This window comes from Osmerus eperlanus, chromosome 1 (genome assembly GCF_963692335.1).
Source record: "Osmerus eperlanus chromosome 1, fOsmEpe2.1, whole genome shotgun sequence".
NCBI lineage: Eukaryota > Metazoa > Chordata > Actinopteri > Osmeriformes > Osmeridae > Osmerus > Osmerus eperlanus.
The window spans coordinates 4196886-4218368 of record NC_085018.1 but is presented as its reverse complement, the minus strand read 5'-3'; the positions used below and the strand labels follow the sequence as shown (position 1 = coordinate 4218368).

Genomic DNA, 21483 nt, shown 5'->3' with positions numbered 1-21483 from the left:
TATGGGTTGGGGGGGGGGGGGCGATGTCAGTCCGTCTACCATTAGTGATTTATAAGTTACAACGTTTTCCCCTTGTCATCATTGTAAATAAAGATTCTAGAGTCCTTGGTGCTTTAGTTTACGCTGTATGTCAGATATGATCAGGTTCCGCTGTGCATCTAATCTGTTGACACACAGGATATATTTACTTACCTTTCTAACAAGTTTATCATTAAATCACAGCCGCCGACTCTCTAGGGGCGCTGTTACGCTTACACGTCGAAATATTGCTATGATATTAGCACGCTGGTTTGTCAACGCTGCCTGAAGTATTTTCACTGACGAATTTAGCGCTACCTAGTTAGCTAGTCAGAGCCAGCCATAGATTAGACGGTGAGAAAAGTATAGTGTAACGTCTTAAGTTTGATTTGTGGTTGACGCATCCGCGAGATTTAGCTTAGATGTCATGCGAGGTAGCTAGCTAGTGAGGCTTGCCCTGTAGCTTAGCAAATCAAAAAAGATTCTCAATTCGGCTAAAATAGGGCAGTTTTAATTAGTCTAGCTAGCACTTGCCAGACTCACTTTTTAAACGTTGCCAGAATTAGAGATACCTTGTAGACACATTAATTTAGCCACGCTGGCATACAGCAACAGCTATCAATAATATTTATTCTGGTCACCCTGGCGTTTCCTAGCTTTAGTGGTGTTTATCTTCCAAAGCAAGAAAATGAATTTGTGCACACAGTCTTGGACGAACTGGAAAATTTCATACAGAGAGATAACCAGAAAAGGTGCGTCTCTATTGGTCTGTACATCACCGGGAACTGTCGTCAGTTTAAACTATTTAATATAGTGCTGTACCGGTAACAGTGATGCAGCTATGTTGTAAACTATAATATTGTGTCCCCAGTGTGGTACTCTTCCCCGCTCTACCAAACAGACTGCGCTACCTGATCCACAAAACCACTGAGAACTACCCCAGTTTGGCAACTTTCTCAGTAGGGGAGAGCTGGTGCAGGAGGGTTGTGATTTGCTTCCATCAACTCAGGTATAGAATGCCATGTGATATTACTTTGTTAGGTAGCTCCAGCAAAAGTTAATACATTATAGTGAATCAGGGCAGGTGTTCTTCTCGCACTTAAATGTTTATGGGGAAACAGAACTTGTCTTTAAATGGGTGATATCATTGTTTTTTTGTGTGCCTTTTTTTGGTAGGGTTGAGCTGGAGGAGTACAGTGACAGTGAAAGCAACAGTAGTTTGTATGAAGAGCCTTACAGACGGGGAGTAGGGGTGGATAACAAGCTCTCAATGCAGGCCAGACCTACCCGTACCTCCCTTAGGAACCAAGGGGCTAAGCGCCCAGACAAGGCCATCTATGTCCCTCGCGCCGCCAGGGAGAGACTTCCGCTTTCTCCTCCGGATTCCCCTTTGACGACAATAGACGTGGGTTTGCCCAACCTTGGTCCTTCAGGTAGCACCCAATCTGTCACCAGTGCCTCTTCCCTATGCTCCAGCTCCAGCTCTGAAACCACAGAAGGAACATTATCATGTGCTCCCAACCAGAACAGCGCAACTGACAGCTTGGCAGAATCTACAGCACACAATTCTGATCAGCTTCTGGGTAAGCAGAAGGATATGTTTGTGCAGCTCAATGGTGCCAACTCCAGTCATTGGCCTCCTGCTTTGGACCATGTAGTGTCCTACTTCATGGCTGTGACCCTGGAGGACTCGGAAGAGGACATGCATGGGCAGGAGAACCTGATAGATGACAGACAGGAGCTGAACATCTCAGAAATACCAGCAAAAACCACAGAGGATGCTAGCAGCTTCTCTGAAGAGGAAGAGGTAAACCTGCTTGCTTCTGTAGATTCCACATACATTGCTGTTCAACTGTTGGTCATAGCTTAAATTTTTCTTGTCAGATCATGGTACACTTGAAAGACACCAACGTATCAATTCAGCATGCCCACAATGACTACTCCTGCTATGAGGCCCTTTGGATTAACCAAGAGGAGTTTTCCCATGTGATTGAGATCTACAACTTTCCTCCCATGTTCAAAACAGAAGACATTCAAGATGCCTTCACAGAATACAGGTGAGATTTCCAATCAGGCATTTCACAAAGACCACTTGACACTCGGATGCATACAGTACACCATGATGCATACAGTACACCATGATGCATACAGTACACTATGATGATATGTGTATGAAGTCCACCCTCCTTCAGTAACATACTTGATGGAGAAAGGATAAATGGCACAGAAACAGCCATCTAGAGATTACAGCTCTAGGAAAGTCTGGCTGCTGTGTATTAGATTTAGGTTGATCTGATTGCAAGTACCAAAAATTTAGTGATTAACAAAAACACATGTGCATAGAGAGGAGAATCCTGCCGTTGCCTCATAGCTCTCCTAAGAAGTGAGGCCTCATCTTTAACCCGATATATTTATACAATGCTAAAACCTCATAGAAGAAAGTTGTTAATGGGTTTAATAAGTGTCAAGTGCCCTGTAGTGGCATGTTATTACAATCACATCTATACTAATCTTAGAACACAGAAGTCCCTTTTTCCCCCAAAACAATCTTCTGGGAAGAACGCTACTCATACCTGCGTCGGACACACAAAGTGGTAATCTCAGCTTCCAAGCCCAACTTTTTCCTGGATGTGTTTCATGTTAGTCTGAGTATTATCACTTGTTGTACTTGTTGCCTAGTGGTCAACATCCCCATGAGGTTTGTTTTCAGGGGGAATTGTGTACACTAGTGCACAGTTCCCAGGATACAGTCGGTGATTAGGATGTCAGTTAAACACACATACAGATTCCTTGACTCGCATTGTACATTTGTTTTTGAGCTGGCGACCTTATGTCAGTCACCATAATCTAACACTCTCTTTGTAATTCAGCTCTGGTGGTATGAAGATTAAGTGGGTGGACGACACTCATGCTCTAGGTGTGTTCTCAAGCCAATCTGCAGGTATGATTAACTTTGAAAGATTATGTACTACAGAGGATATTATTGTAAAAATGAACATGTAACAACGTGTTATTGTTTCCTTTGTCTCATTATTTGGCTGTTTGTGTAGCATCCCATGCTCTGTCTCTGCATCACCCACTTCTGAAGACACGCACGCTGTCTGAAGGGAGCAGGAAGTCCAAATGCAAAGCCGTGAGACAAGCAGGTATCTATTAACAGTATTTCTGTTTCTGTATAGTTAGTTGACTTCACAAGACTAGGATGTAGAAATGTAGAGATTCAGTGTTGCTTTACCCTTGTATATCTCCAGAGTTTATTCAGCCAGTGAAAGAGCGACCCCGCACTGACTCTGCGGTGGCTCGGAGGATGGTGACCAGGGCTCTGGGACTGCAGAAATCTGAAGCACGGGTACAGCATTACTAGGTATGCATCACTAGTACAGCAGGGACAAGCACAGCAGGGCTGCAGGTCTGACAGATGGGACCCTCAGGTACCAGTGCTGCTGGCCTATCGAAGGATTCAATATTAGGATGTCACTACCTGATTTGTACTCTCAGAAAGGGTCCTTTCTGTTCTGAAGTACAGTAACAGATTACATGTATTTTTATTTTGAATTTCTTCACGCAATTTATAGCACTAAACATACACAAATGCTTATGGTTAGATAATAAAGAGTTCTTTACTTAAAACGGCCCCCTTCAAAGCAAATCAAATCAAAATGTGTTTGTATAGCCATTTTTACAAGCAATGTCACAGGGGGCTTCACATACACCCATAGAACTGCCCCTCAACCAACCTAAACCCTCAAGGAAGACAAGGAAAAACTCACTAGAGGAGGAAAAAATTGGAGGGATCCCCTACAGAGACGGTTGGTGAAAGAGAGGTGCAGAACACAGGCTAAACATAGTCATACAGCAGGGAAGTGTCAATGGGTGTTGTTGAAACACCAAAATCAAATTCAAATTGGGCCAGGTAGCCACAGGGCCGGGCAGTGTTTCCCACACAGACTAATTCGTGGCGGTGCGCCACAGAATCAACACCGGCAGCCACATATTGTGTTTTGTTATTTTTTTTACGCTATTTAAAACACGCAGCATATTCGTTCAGCTGCATTTCCTTTCCCTGCACTCCCTCCGTCTCTCTGTCACTTACGCGTCTCTCTCACATACACACACACAGTCACAACATCAGCACACGTATACACCGTTCTAGTAAGACAGACAGCATTAATCTGCTAAACAAGTGGGTTCCCCTTCGTTCTTTTGGTGAGCAGTCTCACAAGCCCTACTTACCCGGTGTTATGGAGCCGACCAGATAAATAGTTATTTAGCACTAGCGTTGCTACCTGCATACAGTTAGGTCCATAAATATTTGGACATTGACACAATTTTCATCATTTTGGCTCTGTATACCACCACAATGGATTTGAAATGAAACAATCAAGATGTGCTTTAAGTGCAGACTTTCAGCTTTAATTTCAGGGTATTTACATCCAAATCAGGTGAACGGTGTAGGAATTACAACACATTTTATATGTGGCCCCCCCCTTTTTAAGGGACCAAAAATAATTGGCCAACTAACATAATCATAAATCTAATTGTCACTTTTAATACTTGGTTGCAAATCCTTTGCAGTCAATGACAGCCTGAAGTCTGGAACCCATAGACATCACCAGACGCTGGGTTTCGTCCCTGGTGATGCTCTGCCAGACCTCTACTGCAACTGTCTTCAGTTCCTGCTTGTTCTTGGGGCATTTTCCCTTCAGTTTTGTCTTTAGCAAGTGAAATGCATGCTCAATTGGATTTAGGTCAGGTGATTGACTTGGCCATTGCAGAACATTCCACTTCTTTGCCTTAAAAAACTCTTTGGTTGCTTTCACAGTATGCTTCGGGTCATTGTCCATCTGCACTGTGAAGCGCCGTCCTATGAGTTCTGAAGCATTTGGCTGAATCTGAGCAGATAATATTGCCCGAAACACTTCAGAATTCATCCTACTGCTTTTGTCAGCAGTCACATCATCGATAAATACAAGGGAACCAGTTCTATTGGCAGCCATACATGCCCACGCCATAACACTACCTCCACCATGCTTCACTGAAGACGTGGTATGCTTTGGATCATGAGCAGTTCCTTCCCTTCTCCATACTCTTCTCTTCCCATCATTCTGGTACAAGTTGATCTTGGTCTCATCTGTCCATAGGATGTTGTTCCAGAACTGTACAGGCTCTTTTAGATGTTTTTTGGCAAACTCTAATCTGGTCTTCCTGTTTTTAAGACTCACCAATAATTTACATCTTGTGGTGAACCCTCTGTATTTACTCTGGTGAAGCCTTCTCTTAATTGTTGACTTTGACACAGATACGCCTACCTCCTGGAGAGTGTTCTTGATCTGGCCAACTGTTGTGAAGGGGTTTTTCTTCACCAGGGAAAGAATTCTTCTGTCATCCACCACAGTTGTTTTCCGTGGTCTTCCGGGTCTTTTGGTTGCTGAGCTCACCAGTGCGTTCTTTCTTTTTAAGAATGTACCAAACAGTTGATTTGGCCACACCTAATGTTTTTGCTATCTCTCTGATAGGTTTGTTTTGATATTTCAGCCTAACGATGGCTTGCTTCACTGATGGTGACAGCTCTTTGGACTTCATATTGAGTTGACAGCAACAGATTCCAAACACAAATACCGTACTTGAAATGAACTCTAGACCTTTTATCTGCTCCTTGTCAATGAAATAACGAACTCCCTTTATGAGGGAATAACATACACCTGGCCATGGAACAGCTGAGCAGCCAATTGTCCAATTACTTTTGGTCCCTTAAAAAGGGGGGGGCCACATATCAAATGTGTTGTAATTCCTACACCGTTCAGCTGATTTGGATGTAAATACCCTGAAATTAAAGCTGAAAGTCTGCACTTAAAGCACATCTTGATTGTTTCATTTCAAATCCATTGTGGTGGTATACAGAGCCAAAATGATGAAAATGGTGTCAATGTCCAAATATTTATGGACCTAACTGTATATGCAGAAATTGTTTACAATATTTTCAGGCTTCAACCAGTGCTACTCAAGCAGAAAGACAGGGTCAGGGAGAGAAAGAGATAGATTCGTTAGGCATTAAAGAAAGAGTAGGAGAGGAGGACAGCATCCAACATGCTTCTGTGAGAGAGCCAGCTGAAGCAACAGGTGAGGTGGACAAACAGATGTAGAAACAGGCAGGTAAGAAAGCAGGTCTCAGCAAGGGTGTAGGTTTGGTCTTAGCTTTGGTAGGGACACTTGTTTGTTCAGATTTTTTTTAAATATATATGTAGGTAATTGGTTCAGGTTTTATGGAGCTGTACTAGGCCTACATCATCTGTACTGGACTTCTGAGCAATTAAATCATATATGATGCATACATTTGGGCATCCCAATTTATAGCACCTTTTTACTATCTACAAGTATAAGTGTGAATGATAACATTCATGGGTAACATTGTCTAAACATCCCTTAAAAAACTGCAATTTAGTGCAATCTTTACCAAAATGGACAATTCAACTTCTCACCTGAACCCCTGATGCTGATTCATCACCAACCTGCTCTACATCTGTATCTTCAGGGTGCTGTTTTTCCTGCACAGTAATTCATCAATTTAATACAGACACTAACCATGCTTAGTTGACTGCTGACATTGGTCGAGATAACAGGGATAGGCATATTACATTTACATTTAGCAGACACTCTTATCCAGAGCGACTTACAGTAAGTACAGAGACATTCTCCCCGAGGCAACTAGGGTGAAGTGCCTTGCCCAAGGACACAACGTCAGTTGGCATGACTGGGAATCGAACTGGCAACCTTCGGATTACTAGCCCGATTCCCTCACCACTCAGCCACCTGACTCCCCTATATTACTATGCAAGGGATCATATAGGCCTACTTATTATCAGTTAATATCACTTTTGAGTTGCTAGCCTGCTGGTACTAGGCTAAACTAGCACGGCCCCATTATGTGGGTAGGTTAGCTTTATCATTCTGGCTTCAACAAGAACCAGGGCTCCAGACTAACTTGTTGCCTTGGTTGCACTGGTGCGCCTAACTTTTTTATTTAGGTGCACCAGCACAAAATTTAGGTGCACCCAAATTTTTCCTTGCGTCGCCACAATTTCAAGGTCACCTTTTTATCACGCTCCATATACATTCATATATATTATGTAAATGATCTTAAACAAGAATAAGGTTTAGGTAAACAATCATACTGTATATAAAAAAAATAATCTTTTAAGTGCTTCACTGAGCTACCAAACTAAAACATTTTAAGCAAAATAAAACATTTCAAAATAGAAAGTGCTACTGTTTAAAAGTGCTTCCCTGAACTGAGACCTAACATTTCATGGCTCAAAGTCTTATAGCGGGTCCCACCTTGCTGTCGCATGCCCTTCAGATGGCCAACACCTGTAATTTGGCCTTCTTGCCCTATGGCCTTGGCTAAATCATCTTGCCACACTCTCCCTAGCATCAAAATCCTAGCTCCATGGGTTAGCTCCATGGCCCAGCTTCGTAACTCAGGGGTCCGCAATTCATTTTTACAAGGGGCCACATGAGAAACCTGAAATGTGTTGGAGGGCCTCATCAATTTGCTCACTATTCATTTTCTCCCATTGTAAAAAGCAGTAAAGTATATATTTTGATTAGCTGCTACTGGTTATCAGAAGAATAAGAATATTCTGTAAATATTTATATAAATATTTTTGGTGTAGGTCAAATAGGAAAGATTATAGAAGTAACTAGAGAGGGTACAATTTCTGGGGAAATTGTAGGGTGTGCTTGCTTGCTTGCGTCAGTTGCACAGGGGTCCGTTTTTTAATTACATTTTTACAACTGATATTTGGTATATTTTATATAAAAATGCATAGGGCCTACTTATAATTTATAAAGATTACATAGATTTAAAAGCATCTTTTTTTGATGCTCAGAACTGCTCTTTTTCAGAGCTCCTATCAAATTGGGAGCCTATCAAGTCGACGTGTGAGCGTATTCTTTTATTTTCTGATTGATTATTTACAACTCAAAATACAAGTGAAGTGTAGAATGAAATATGATGTCTTCTCATTTCCCCTGCAAGAGGCAGCCTCATAGCTGAATCAACGAAAACATTTGGCAGACCGGTGTAAAAATTTACCTAATCTCTATGACTTAAACGTCCTTTTAAGTTTTCCCTTCTCGTGATATTGCAGGCATGTAGCCTACTCATATTGCATTCATTCATGAATAAAGAACCCCCTTTGAAGATTATTCTACGACGTTACCGGCAGTAGAAGATGGAATCGCGATTCAAACAGTACCATCTGCTAACTGAAAATATGCCCCCAAAAACGTAAATAAGCTTGACATTTATTTAGTGGAAAATCGCTCATTCATAAAAAATGTCACTGGTAGCGATCATTGTCAGTAACAACGCAAAATGCGATATAGCCCTGTGTGGAGAAGCTGCCCCGGTAAATTCTACTACAGTACAGTACTAGACTACTGCTGTGTTCGTCTTGGTAGCGATTGCGTTGGTTGAATTCGATTTAACGTTCCGTTGTACGGTTTAGGCTGAAATTAATTATTAATTTTTATTAATTATTTTCTTGAACAGATTGACAAAGTTTAGGCTGTGGCAATGAAGTTCAGGTTAGTAGTCAGATAGTTTCACCTATTGAAAGACTTGATTTAAGTAAGGGGAGTGCCGAACATGTTCTGTCGCCGTTTGACTTCCTAAACAGCTGTGTACCAGTAGATGTTTTTGTAGTGTGTCTCGCGTAGGCTACAGCATTGCAGTGAGCAACACTGGTTTGAAACCACAGGTAATGATAATGTCATCAACAAATCGTTTACTTGTAATGTAATGTCATAATAAATCCTGCAACGAAAATGTATTTGTGAGGAATGTTTATTTTAACGATTGAAAACAGATGCATCATAGACCACTGTAGTATGTGTTGCCCGGGCAACAGAGGCTAATGTCATGATGCTAATGCTTCAGTGAAATAGTAGACTACCGTTTCCGAAAGTAGATGTGGGCCTACTTCCTTAATAATATCAGCTAATATTGTACATTACATTTCACAATTGTGTTTCACATCACAAAGTAAAATGAGTAAATAGTTATCACCCTGGCCTCTTTACCTGTGGCGTTTCTGCAGCTGCCTTGCAGTAAAGCTATAGTTAGCCTAGCTATCCCCCAAGTTAACAGATGCGAAACGACTGTTCTGCTACAGGTAGTCACGCGTGTTTTCGTGACGTTAGTGACGTAGTGACGTTAGTAACGTCAGTGACTGTGGCTAGCAAATTAGCCACCGTTAGCTTCACTTTTCGCCACAAAAACTTAACTTGAGCCTAAACCATGCAACGGAACGTAAATCCCAATAGAAGCAACTCAATCGCTACCAAGACGAAACTTTTGACACCTAGATTGTCTATGTAGGCCAAATATTGACTGAGTTTTAGGGGGGCGAAAATAAACAATAATAAATATATATGTGAGAGAACAAAGGTTGTGCTCTCGCCGAAGGCTTGAGCACACCCAATAAACAGTATAAACAACAACAACAGTGTTTCATTTTATTTGTAACCAGTTAATCTTCACAAACACTGAAAAGTTGTTTTGCAGTATGTTAAAGATGTGGAATTGATCAACTTTATACAAAAAGCAATACGTTTTTTCCAGTTCATTTTGTTCTGTGAGAGAAATCCAGTGGGCTTGAACAAGTGCATCGAAATCTGTCTGAATGTCTGAGGTGGATATGCGAAAGACAGCTGACAGGTAATGATCAGGGTCTGCAGTTCAACTAGCAAACCATCAGCCCGCGCCCACTGAATCAGTCAAGTTCTTATTATGTCCGCGTTCGTTTTTTTTCTTCACAGCTTTCCCTTTGACCTCAGTAAACAGATACTTAGAAGTCCATGTTTTGTTAAAAGTTAATCAGTGGCAAAGTTTTTCATTTTCGAGGGCTAACCAACAGCTAACTCTCCTGTCGGTGAGGTTGCGCAAGCGCACATATGTAAATCGCCTGATCACTGTAGTCTTTCAGGACTACATATTCACTACCGCTCAACACATTTATTTATTTTAAATTTTTGATTTACCTCACCCGGATTGAGACAGCCTGTGGCCGGTTATGGCCCGCGGGCCATACAATGCCCAGGTCTGCTTCATTTTGTTCTGTGAGAGAAATCCAGTGGGCTTGAACAAGTGCATCGAAATCTGTCTGAATGTCTGAGGTGGATATGCGAAAGACAGCTGACAGGTAATGATCAGGGTCTGCAGTTCAACTAGCAAACCATCAGCCTGCGCCCACTGAATCAGTCAAGTTCTTATTATGTCCGCGTTCGTTTTTTTTCTTCACAGCTTTCACTTTGACCTCAGTAAACAGATACTTAGAAGTCCATGTTTTGTTAAAAGTTAATCAGTGGCAAAGTTTTTCATTTTCGAGGGCTAACCAACAGCTAACTCTCCTGTCGGTGAGGTTGCGCAAGCGCACATATGTAAATCGCCTGATCACTGTAGTCTTTCAGGACTACATATTCACTACCGCTCAACACATTTATTTATTTAAAATTTTTGATTTACCTCACCCGGATTGAGACAGCCTGTGGCCGGTTATGGCCCGCGGGCCATACAATGCCCAGGTCTGCTAAACTGACTCTCTGGTGCTCAGGTCGTAATTTCAATCACACAGCACGGAGCTACAGGAATATCTGGACCACAGCCAATCAGAGGCAAAGACCCGCCGCATCTCTGTCTCTGATTGGTTTAGACCACGATATGATCCAACCATGAGTGTCAGTTCCGTTTTAGGATAACAAACGCTTCGTTTGTGGAGAGACAGCGGATGCGAGGAGGTTAGGTGCACCGGTGCGACCTAGTTTAATTTTAAGCAAAAGTTACATGCTCTAGTCACTAATAACTTTCTAAACATGTTTCCATTGTACAATGGGTGGCGATGTAAGGCTAGCAGGTTTGCACTGTGTGTGTAGTTTTCCTACTAGCTAACTAACAACGACTTTCTTTATAACTAGCTACTTACTGTATTCTCTGGGTGGTGAAAAAACTTCTGATATCTCTTATTTTTGGGTGACATTTTCCTATCTATAAAGCACAAAAGGGTCAAAAATATCAATGCTGAGACCAAACGAAATACTAATATGAGGATTTATGATTTCCTGACGTACTGCCAGCTCTCTTTCTGCAAGTCACGATTCACGTAGTGTTTCTGACTCTGCCACTTCAGCCAATTAACTTAACCCTTGTGTTATCTTCGGGTCATTCTGACCCATCAGTCATTGTGACCCACCGTCGTATTGCGACAACAAATGTTGTCGCAATACGCAAAAACAAAGTGAAGCATTTTCTTTTAACCGTTGGGCTGTCTCAGACCCCCCACATTGCAAAGGTTAAAAGAAAATAATTTTTATTTGCTTTTGTATTGTGTAAAATTGGGTTCGTTATGAACCTTTTGGTCATGTGACCCGAAGGCAGCACAAAGGTTAAATGATATAATCTTGTCTCGCAGGCTCGAGGGCGCATTGGTTAACTTGGAAATTTATTTTTCACTTTTCTCGGCGACGAACATAGTATAGATAATAATACGAATGAGTTTTGAAAATAGATATTTTTTTTCGAAAATTAACAAAATATTGGTGGGGTCGATTGTGTTTCCCAAACTTTGGTCGTGACTAGTCCCTATGCAAACCTACGCCCTTGGGTCTCAGGACAAGGGAACTCATTTCTATTATTCGGTTTCTGGCAGATAGGACTTGAATGGGGTGTGAATTTTGTATACAGGGCTCTCAAGTGTCACGCATTGTGACAGTGTCACGCATTGTGACTGTCACAGTGTGAGTGTGACAGTCACTCATTTCGGTCTTTTGTCACGCACTCCCGCCACACATCGTATTTCTCACGCGAAAAAACTATAATATATTTAATATGCCGCAATTTCTCTGGCCGCGCCTCTCTCACTATGGAACCGGCAGGAATCAAGCGCGTCTCCCTTGGAGTTCTTAGTCGAGCTTATCTCACTTATCACCCAATCAAAAAAAAGAAAAGGTCTCAATACAACAATACAAACAATAGCTAATCAGAAAATAGCACTATTGCTCAAGCAGCCCTAAATTTAATCTCAGCACCCCTAAAAATAATAATTAAAAAGTTCATGAAGAAAGGGACATCTTTAGTTTTTTCATTCATTCAATATTTTGCATAATAATACATAAATGTATGAATTGTTATCCAGTGAAATTAGGGATTTATAGGCGTGCAAACTCCTCACCTTTTTGAATAACCTACGTTCGTGGCCGTGGCCAATACAGTATTTTACCCGTGCTTCCCAACTTTACAACTGGCTCTGGAACCAATCATATACAAAAAATGTCTTTATGGTTAAAAGAACATGACATTGTTTACAAGAGCACAGATTCTACATAGATCTAGCCTATTAATTTTGCTCTCAAAGTGCACCAGATTCATGCGTTTAACTTTAAAATGTAATACATTTTCTTCCGGGGGAGCATGCCCCCGGACCCCCCTAGAGGGTCAGGGGTTTGCCGTATCCTTCTCACCTTTTTCACCCTTGACCTGTTTGCATGCCTGTTATTAGCAAGGGGGTTTTGCACTTTTGCAAGGCACCGTATTCATGTCACATTGTCATTGGGGGCTGAGCACCCCTAAAGGTCTGATCCTAGAATCGCCCCTGAGTCTAGGCCTAGTCATATTTTCGTGATCACACGATGACTGACATATTGTCACATTATAAACATGTTTTTCAAAATAGGCTTAATAATTTAACCCTAAGCACTAAATACATTTAAGTGTTTTGCATAGTCGATGTTATAGGTCACTTTTAAAATCATGTCATACTTTATCATTATATCCTGCCCATGGATGCATAAATCATTGCTGCCTTTCAAAAATGTCAGGTAAAAAGCAATTAATTCATTAATTAATTTTGAGGGGGGACTGGGGGAGGGGAAATGTCACTCTTGCCTGTCTTCAAAACTTGAGAGCCCTGCTGTATAGGGTGTTAAATGTGTGGATTTGGGGTTGGGCGTGGGGATTTTGTGACGGTGTGAATCATTTTTTATTAATATTTAGTTCAAGTTCAAGTCTTTTATTGTCAGATGCACAACAACACAACACAGGGTCAGACTGGTCACTGAAATTATTAGGACAAGACAGTACAAAGCAACCTGGCATAACCTAACATGTAAGTACACAGAAATTGATTACATCTATGATAAGCAAATATATAGCAAACCTCCTAATATACAATAATATACAGTATTCAATACAGTATACTAAACCTCTAAATACACATAATACACATAATAACTTATACTAACCTAAGACAAGTGAAGTACAATAGTGCAATATTGCTGATAGTGCAACCAGTAGCTGAAATAACCTAACCTTACTAACCTTAAAAACCTATGCTAACCTAAGACAAGTGTAGTACAATAGTGCAATATCGCTTATTCCAAATAATAAAGTTTGTGTAACAAATTATTAACCAAGGAATTACCCCACCCCCCATCACCACCACAAATGGCTTTCTAATCTGTGGGAAACACTGCTGGGGACGCTGCTCAGCGCAGCATCACAGGCAGGGAGATGAGGCAAGGGACCGGAAACTCGCTGTTGTCCGTCAGGGAGACTGGTGTCCACTTGGCGACTAGATCCAGCTTGGGCAGACTGTCACAGATCGATGTCCACTTGCGACCAGGTCCAGCGTTGGCAGACCGATGACCAGGCAGATGCTGACAGCTCAAACCCCCCACACCACAGGGGAGGTGTGGAGGGGGGACAGAGAGAGGAGAACAGGAATTAGAGAATGCCAGGGGCCACTAACAGTTACAGTAATATTAGAACGAGGTCCCCACCGGTCTAGTGTGGACTAGTGCAGCAATTTAGCAGACCAAAAAGGGTATTTGATCCAGCATAGACACTAAGACAGCGCCAGTCCCCCTCGGTTGGAACATAAAATCTGTTCCACGGAAGAGAAACTCTAAAATAAGAATGCCCCGTCCCCCGTCGTCTCCAACTAGCAACAGACACAATAATGGTAACAATATACAGTAACAGGTTATGACTGTTATTGGCCATATACAAATGCCAGTATAATGATCTAAGGAAACATTCACATTTGTAGGATCTCGGTTGTCATTAATGTCAGACCGTACGACAGTAAAGACGCAAAAAACGGACGCACGCAAGAAGACTCAATCGACATTAAAGACACAATGGTCGTAAGAGAAGCCACACTACAAGACTGTTCCTAAAATCTTCAGACATAATTTAATTGGAACACATTTTTTATCACAACGGTCATTAATCGGCTGTCGAGGAACATGTCAAACTACATTTAGTCATTTAGCAGACACTCTTATCCAGAGCGACTTACAGTAAGTACAGGACATTACCCCTGAGGCAGGTAGGGTGAAGTGCCTTGGCCAAGGACACAACGTCAAACTAGTAATCAAAGACTACAGATTTTGGCCTTGGATTATAGGAATCTTTTAGCATTCTCAAAATGAGTCTCAGATGACACAATCGTACGGTGTGCAGCCGGCTTTACTCACACAAACTGACATCTCATGTCAATGAAACTTTTATTATGCAGTGATATACAGATGGATATGACAAGAAAAATAAACACGTTTTGCATAAAATTATTTTACAATTTACCAGCTAACACATTTATAATAGTAATTATGAATGAGGTTGTATTTGGGAATCCCTCTTTCAATGTGACATTTTGTACCAATACCTTTTGTAAAAGTGACACTACGAAAGCTTCTGCTGTTCCATTTGCTTGTTGAGATTTTGACGTACAGGCTGGAATATTGATAGAATATTTTTTTACAGTAAATTACACAATTCAAATAAGCCTCTTAAACAGGCGTCAGGTTGAAATTGTTTAATCAGTTGTTGAGGTTACAGGCCATTATCTGGCCCTGAAGGGTAGGTAACAGAGCCCGTTGCATCTTCCAGTGGTTAGCGGGTTCACCCCAGTCTTGATGGTATTTCTCAACCAGTCCTCCTCCAGGTCTTTTGACAGTTTGTTGTTAGTTTCACCTCAGCTGGTTGTTCTGAAGCCCAGGGAAGCCTACTTCAGTTTCCGAGCTCAATGAACCCCCTATGAAAGACAGATAAGTAGGGCATGTGATTAGCCTTACAATTTTAAATAGAAAATTACCATTCAAATTTGTTTTTATTCTTATTGTCTATCAATACTTTCACTTAAGAGAAACATGTATTCTTCATTTTGTCTGGGGGTTCTCAATGGCAAAAGTGTTACAAACAAATATGATATATACGTAAATTGATGAATCTTTATTTCATGTTCAACAGAGAAAGCAACCCAAGCACCAAAACTCCACCTGTCATAACTGCAAATCCTCGAGACGTTCAACATTCATGATCAGTTCATTCATCCATAAATGTTCCAAGATCATTAGACTGCTGCTCTTCAGACTGTTCAAGTTTTTAAGTGTTTCAACGGTTAATTTGTCTGTAGCTTTGTAGGAAATGGAAACTGTGTTTCTGTAATAAGGTACATTTTTACTGTCCACAATGCCTGTTTTGAAGTTGTAATTTAATACTTTTGTCAACTGCTCCATCCGTTAATATTGAATATGTCCATTGGCTGTATGTATGTAATGTACACAGACATAATCGATCAACAGGACTTTTTAGCAATGACAAAAACATTTTAACGACTCATAACAATTCCAGGAAGTGGCTACAGTTATGTTTTGTGAATTCAAATTAATTTTAAGAATCGTTTTAAGCATTAAAAAAATCTGCATACGGCATCTATATTTTCCCCAGTTTATTGAATTGCTAGTTGAATTAATACTATCATCTACAGTAGTAAATCTTTACCTTCCTTGTGTTCTTGAAAAAAATCTTCATAAAAATCGTTTACCATTGGTATAATTTTGTTTTATGAGGGAGAAGTAATCAAGATGTTGAGTAACTAACTATTTTTTTGGGGGGGGGAAAACCCAAAGCATAGCATAATTGTTTAAAGGAAATATTTTGTGAATATATACAAGTTTGATTTGAAAAGTATTATAATAATCCTAAAGGATTTTGTTGGATAATCATCACTTGCATTTAAATAGGCAGTCTTGACTGTTCTTCATGAATATCTTACTTCATTAATGCTAATGGTGGTTGGTTTGAAGCCACATTTTAAGACTGTTTTTCAAAATATGCTAAATATGTGTACGTATATGTTTGTTTTTAAATTATGTAGGTCACACATAAGCATATTTAATTGATAATCACAGTCATCACAACCACAGCTATCAGTTTGAGTCTTGTCATCAACTATTCATTACACGTTGGTGCCCAAATGGGAACATTGATGTGGTTTATTTCGCTAAGACATTAGGAAAGTTGCATTCTTGTATGGAAGGCTAATCTGTCAAGAAGGATGGGGATGTACACCTACGGTACTGAGCTCCCTTAAGAGTGTGCCCAAACCAGAACCAGGTGCAGGTGATTTGGGTTCTTCATCCCCTCAATCTCTGATACATGCAGTACAAGACACTGAGTCTCAAAATATTTGTACAGGTGGACAGGATGTTCTGTAAAACTGGTTACCTTTTCACATCAGGTTTAGAGTTTACAAATTGTAACTTTTACATGAATGTTTACCTATTTGCCTGGGTAAAAAAATACAACAAACTATTAAATGTCAGACCATAATTTAAGTCACCTATATGACAGTTGTATGTCCATATACGATGCCCATCATAACGACATTTGCACTTCATTATGTTGTTGGTGTAATCTGATTCTGCAACCTCATAGTTGGGATTGATCACAACCTGTAAGAGAAAAACAGAAAGTACACTAAATGCAATGTTGACAATATGTCAACTGGGTAAATCATAGTACCAGGACCACCAATAATGCTATGTTTACTGCCTTATAGTTTTAGAATTTAGTTAAATTATACATAACTAGTGCACAATACCTGTGATTAGGGCTGTCCCCGACTAAGATTTTCTTTGGTCGACCAAGACTCAGCTAAAACGACTGAAAATCGACTAATCGAAATTTGAAATGCTTTTTTTTCACACAAAAAAAAACGTACAAACATTTTCACGATCTGACTCAATGGCTGCTGGACATTGCAGATTCAGCCACTAATAGCCTACTATTAAAAGACTCGTATCACCAGTACTGTTGTAACCGAATGCCGTTGGTATTTAGTATCTCTTACAATGTACTACAAATTAAAAATATTGTTTGTTTAACATGCAAATCATTAGAGCGCGCTTATCACTGCCTGAACTTGCAGCATGCGAACTTACGTAGAAGCTGAGTGGGGAACGGTGCAACAGAGAAAGATGTTGTTGTCTTGCCGGAGAAGATAATGTCATTCGATTTGGATGTGATTCTTATAATAGGCATATTCATTTTTTAACCCAGCGCGTTAGCATGAGCGAAGTAGGGCTAGGCCAACTTGTGTTTTTCTGGTGGTAGGCTACATCATATTCGACGTTGAACTATGAAAAATAAACCGTTGTTGGCAGAGTTTGCATTCAACGTTTTTCAAGTCGCCCGGTACTTTGTAAATGTACTTTAATGAAATGCTGCGATACCACAGATTTCTTTGCCATTTTGACTAATAACACCGACAAAGTAGGCTATGGCAGAGTTTGTAGTTCGGCAGCCAATTGTGCTCATGCCGTGTGCAAAATACCAAAACAAAACAAAGCGCAGATTAACGAAAGGGAAAACAGTAACACCTTTTCTTTTAAATTATATATTTTTAGAGTTGCTTTATTTGTCTTAAATAATGTAATCTACAATTTCTATAGAATATTTCGTTAATTCAGCAATGACGACACAAGCGGGAATCAGATCTCACACTGCCATATGGCAGCTCGACTAAAACAATCTTAGTCGACCAAGAGCATATCGACCAGAAAATCAACTAGTCGACTGAGTGGGGACAGCCCTACCTGTGATGCAGTTGGTGATTAAGATGTAAGTACAACACTTTCAGCCAACACACAAATACAGATTACTTGAACTATAGATGGTGCACAGTGCTCGTGATCAAATTGGTGGCACACACACACAGATTCCTGTAGTTATAAATAGGGCACAGTTCTAGCGATGATGTCGGTGACACACTGATTTTTGGAATTGCAGTTCCCGTGATGGAGCTGGTGATGACAGTTCTTCTCATTGATTTTGGTACTTATATTTCTCAGATCACAATTTAAATTCTCTGTCATCTCTAAAGTACTTGTTCAACCTCCACATCATCCATTCCAGTCACTTAAGCAATATCATATAAGCAATTACTCAATATTTTAAATAAATTGCCAATACTGTGGTACATTCATGCAAATTATTATGTAGCCTTTATTTGTCTGTTGTTTCCTACGTTATAAATTGCTACATTAGTTCATAACAGAAGTCATTACATGCACAATGGTTAAGCCAGTTGTCATAATTCTAGGCCTAATTCACCATACAGTGCTTGCATGTACAGTTCTGCCTAAGGGGTGTTTGCCATCTGTACATTAACGTCTGTATTTTTTCCTTTGTGCTATGCAATGCTGTAAAATTGTCTTTTATTTTCTGTATCGCATTCAAAAAAGTCACAATAACTGACCAAATACATTGTTCCTGTTGTATGCCCATTTGTGGATTGCTATATCCATGCCTCAAGAAACCGACCAAGGAGGCAAAAGTGGTAGGAATAGTGCCCATGCCTGTGATGCAGCTGGTGGTTATAATGTCGTAGTTGATTTTGTGTTGAGTTTGTGCACATTTCATGCAAATTAACTGATCTATAGGCTACTGAAAGTATCAATTTTATATTTTTAGCTAGCCAGCATTTCATCCATAAAGGAAACCCTTTGAAAGCAGCTGATTCTGTGCCAGCAGTCAGCACTGCTAACCTGGCCATATCGGTTGTAAAAGCCAATTCGCTTCAAAATAACATTTGGCTATAGGATACCCAGAAAACGTATTTGTGAAATTGCCAATTGAAAGGCCTTTCAATTGTCCTGTTTCCAACTATCTCTATTCATATATTTTCGGCTCGCGAGAGCCAGCTTAGTGCAGCTCAGTCAACTCAACATGGCTGTGAGTCGAGAGCGGAGAGAGCTCTGGTGTGTAAACGCTTAGTTTCATTTAATTGCGAATGCCTTCGTTAATTGCATTAGCTCATTAACAAAACAAAATTCACTGAAGTTATCATACAGCTTCCTACCTCTGGTGCACATTAGTGTCCAAGTGCTTAGTGAAGCGTATAGTGCGAACTCCACATGGCTGAAAAAGATCAATCGCGAAACTGGCATCAAATTATTAGTGCTGTCAGTTAAACGCGTTATTAACGGCGTTAACGCAAACCCATTTTAACAGCGTAAATTTTTTTATCGTGAGATTAACGTTCTTTTTGGCCTAGCAAACTTTGTCGTTTTTTTCACGTGCTGTTGCAACGACTACTGACGTTAGAAAAACTACAACACCACACCGGATCTAGCTAGACCGGAAACAAAACAACAGGCACACCGCACACACTTGTTTGGGCTTGCGAGCCGGCTAAAGAGTAGTAGCAGAGAATGTCTAATGTAGGGAGAACTTAGCCTGGCTCTGCCCTCCTACGTACTTCCGCTCATTTTTAATTTTGCTTCTGTACTAGGTCTGGGATTTCAGTGTATTAGTTGGTTTTCAGAAACAATTTTTTTGTCCAATCAGCGAACAGAGGGAGTGGCTGAGAATGACGTTGATGTTGTGCACTAGTTTGAGTTGTAGTTCAGTAATGGCGGCCGAAAAAGATGCGAGCGAAGCTATTCTGCGGTTGTGGCAATGCTGCCGAATATCCAGAAGTTAAAGCCGGAGCAAGAACAATCCTTGCTGAGTTTTGTTGGTGGCCATGATGTTGTGGCCCTCCTCCCCACGGGGGTTAGGGAAAAGTTTGATTTTCCAGCTACGGCAGCTATAGCTCCATTACAGTGTTGAAGGAGTTGGCTAAGGCGAACGCTAGCGATTGGTTATGGCAGATCAGAGTGGCTCTGCCAGATCCAATAGTTTTAAACTTCAACAGAGTACCCGCCTTCAAGGAAGTTAAAGCTTGTCAATGGAGCGATCCCAGACCCTCTGTACAAATGAAATGTACGAGGGTCTGGTTAGGACCAGGCTAGGGAGAACTGCCACTCTCGGGTAACTTCCGGGTTCAGAACTGGTTGCAGTTCCATGTGAGGGCGCTAACGAGCGAGTGCAGAATGAATGGAGGTCTATGGAGCTATACCCCTCAAAATCCACTTTTCTCGGGATATAATTTTTTGTTTAGTAATTTGAATTCTGAATTCGAAAGAGGAGGCAAAAAAACACTGCTGGCTGTTCGATTTTTTTAAAGTCGTCTTTCTATTCTAAAAAGCCTTTGAAAATGTCATTGACGTCATACACATGGTACGACCAGAGCAACTGCTTTACGGCAAGCTCTGGTCACTTCCTTTTTTCTCTCAAGGCATCGACAACACAGCTGACAGGTTAGGCTGCATGATGGCTGAGCGGTTAGGGAGTCGGGCTATTAATCAGAAGGTTGTTGGTTTGATTCCCGGCCGTGCCAAATGATGTTGTGTCCTTGGGCAAGGCACTTCACCCTACTTGCCTCGGGGAGAATGTCCCTGTACTTACTGTAAGTTGCTCTGGATAAGAGCGTCTGCTAAATGACTAAATGTAAAAACTACAATAAAATCGGAGATTTCTCAACGACAATCAGACGAAAGAGACAAATTCAGCCGTTTACCTCCATAGACTCCCATTCAACATGCACTCGCTTGCGATCACCCCCAGTGGAACTCTGATGGAACTGCAACCAAATTCGGTACAATGGGGCTTAATAGGGAGTGGCAAGGCTCTCCTTAAACAGGCTCTGGTAGTAGGCTAACGTTACGTTTTGAGTGGATAGCGAGCGCGAGATGCCGAAATGGATGCCAATAAGATTCTGAATGGAAAGGTTACTTTTAAAAAGTTGCCAAATGGTTCCATTGACAAGACCAAATTGATCTGTGTGTTTTGTCGTTGTGAACTGAGCTATCATCGCAGCACGTCCAGTCTGAAATACCACTTGATGGCCAAGCATACAGCTGATGCGAATTCTCTGCCCCCTCGTCAAAGCCAGGCAATGTTGCAATGTTGTTTAAAAACAAAAAATACAAACATTTGCACTAACTAAGCAATCCAATCCACTTTTCCATGTTGATAAGAGCATTAAAATGAGAAAAAATAATGGGACAAAAAGAAATCAAGGGACATTTAGAATAGATAAAAATGTGTGATTAAATGCGATTAATCGCGAGTTAACTATGACATTAATCGCGATTAAATATTTTTATCGTTTGACAGCCCTACAAATTATTTTTGGGAAATGTTGAAAGCCAAACAACAACAAACTCTGCACTCCATTGGATTATAAAAAGGACACCTGCAAAATATGAATTTTGCAGAGTGCCCAGTTCTCGAGATAA

The 21483-nt window shown here is 40.7% G+C and overlaps 2 protein-coding genes across 3 annotated transcripts in view; one reads left to right on the top strand and one right to left on the bottom strand.

The window, feature by feature from the left end:
- Window positions 1-606: 606 nt before the first annotated feature.
- r3hcc1 (R3H domain and coiled-coil containing 1) lies at window positions 607-15889 on the top strand (the record flags this gene model as incomplete). Its single annotated transcript, XM_062468624.1, has 8 exons — window positions 607-770; window positions 890-1027; window positions 1195-1825; window positions 1903-2075; window positions 2889-2959; window positions 3069-3164; window positions 3270-3382; window positions 15326-15889. Coding segments are annotated over 7 exons (1386 nt in total), but the record flags the coding sequence as incomplete, so codon positions are not given.
- Window positions 14565-21483, bottom strand: part of LOC134012432 (lysyl oxidase homolog 2A-like) — a 33905-nt gene continuing 26986 nt past the window's right edge. The window contains exons 13-14 of one of the 2 annotated variants that reach the window (XM_062452159.1): window positions 16686-16812; window positions 14565-15110 (exon numbers count right to left, since the gene is read on the bottom strand). In XM_062452159.1, coding sequence (XP_062308143.1) covers window positions 15046-15110; window positions 16686-16812 — 192 coding nt within the window. In that variant the 3' untranslated portion in view covers window positions 14565-15045. The remainder of the gene's footprint in view (window positions 15111-16685; window positions 16813-21483) is intronic. The other variant, XM_062452168.1, reaches the window with a different exon arrangement.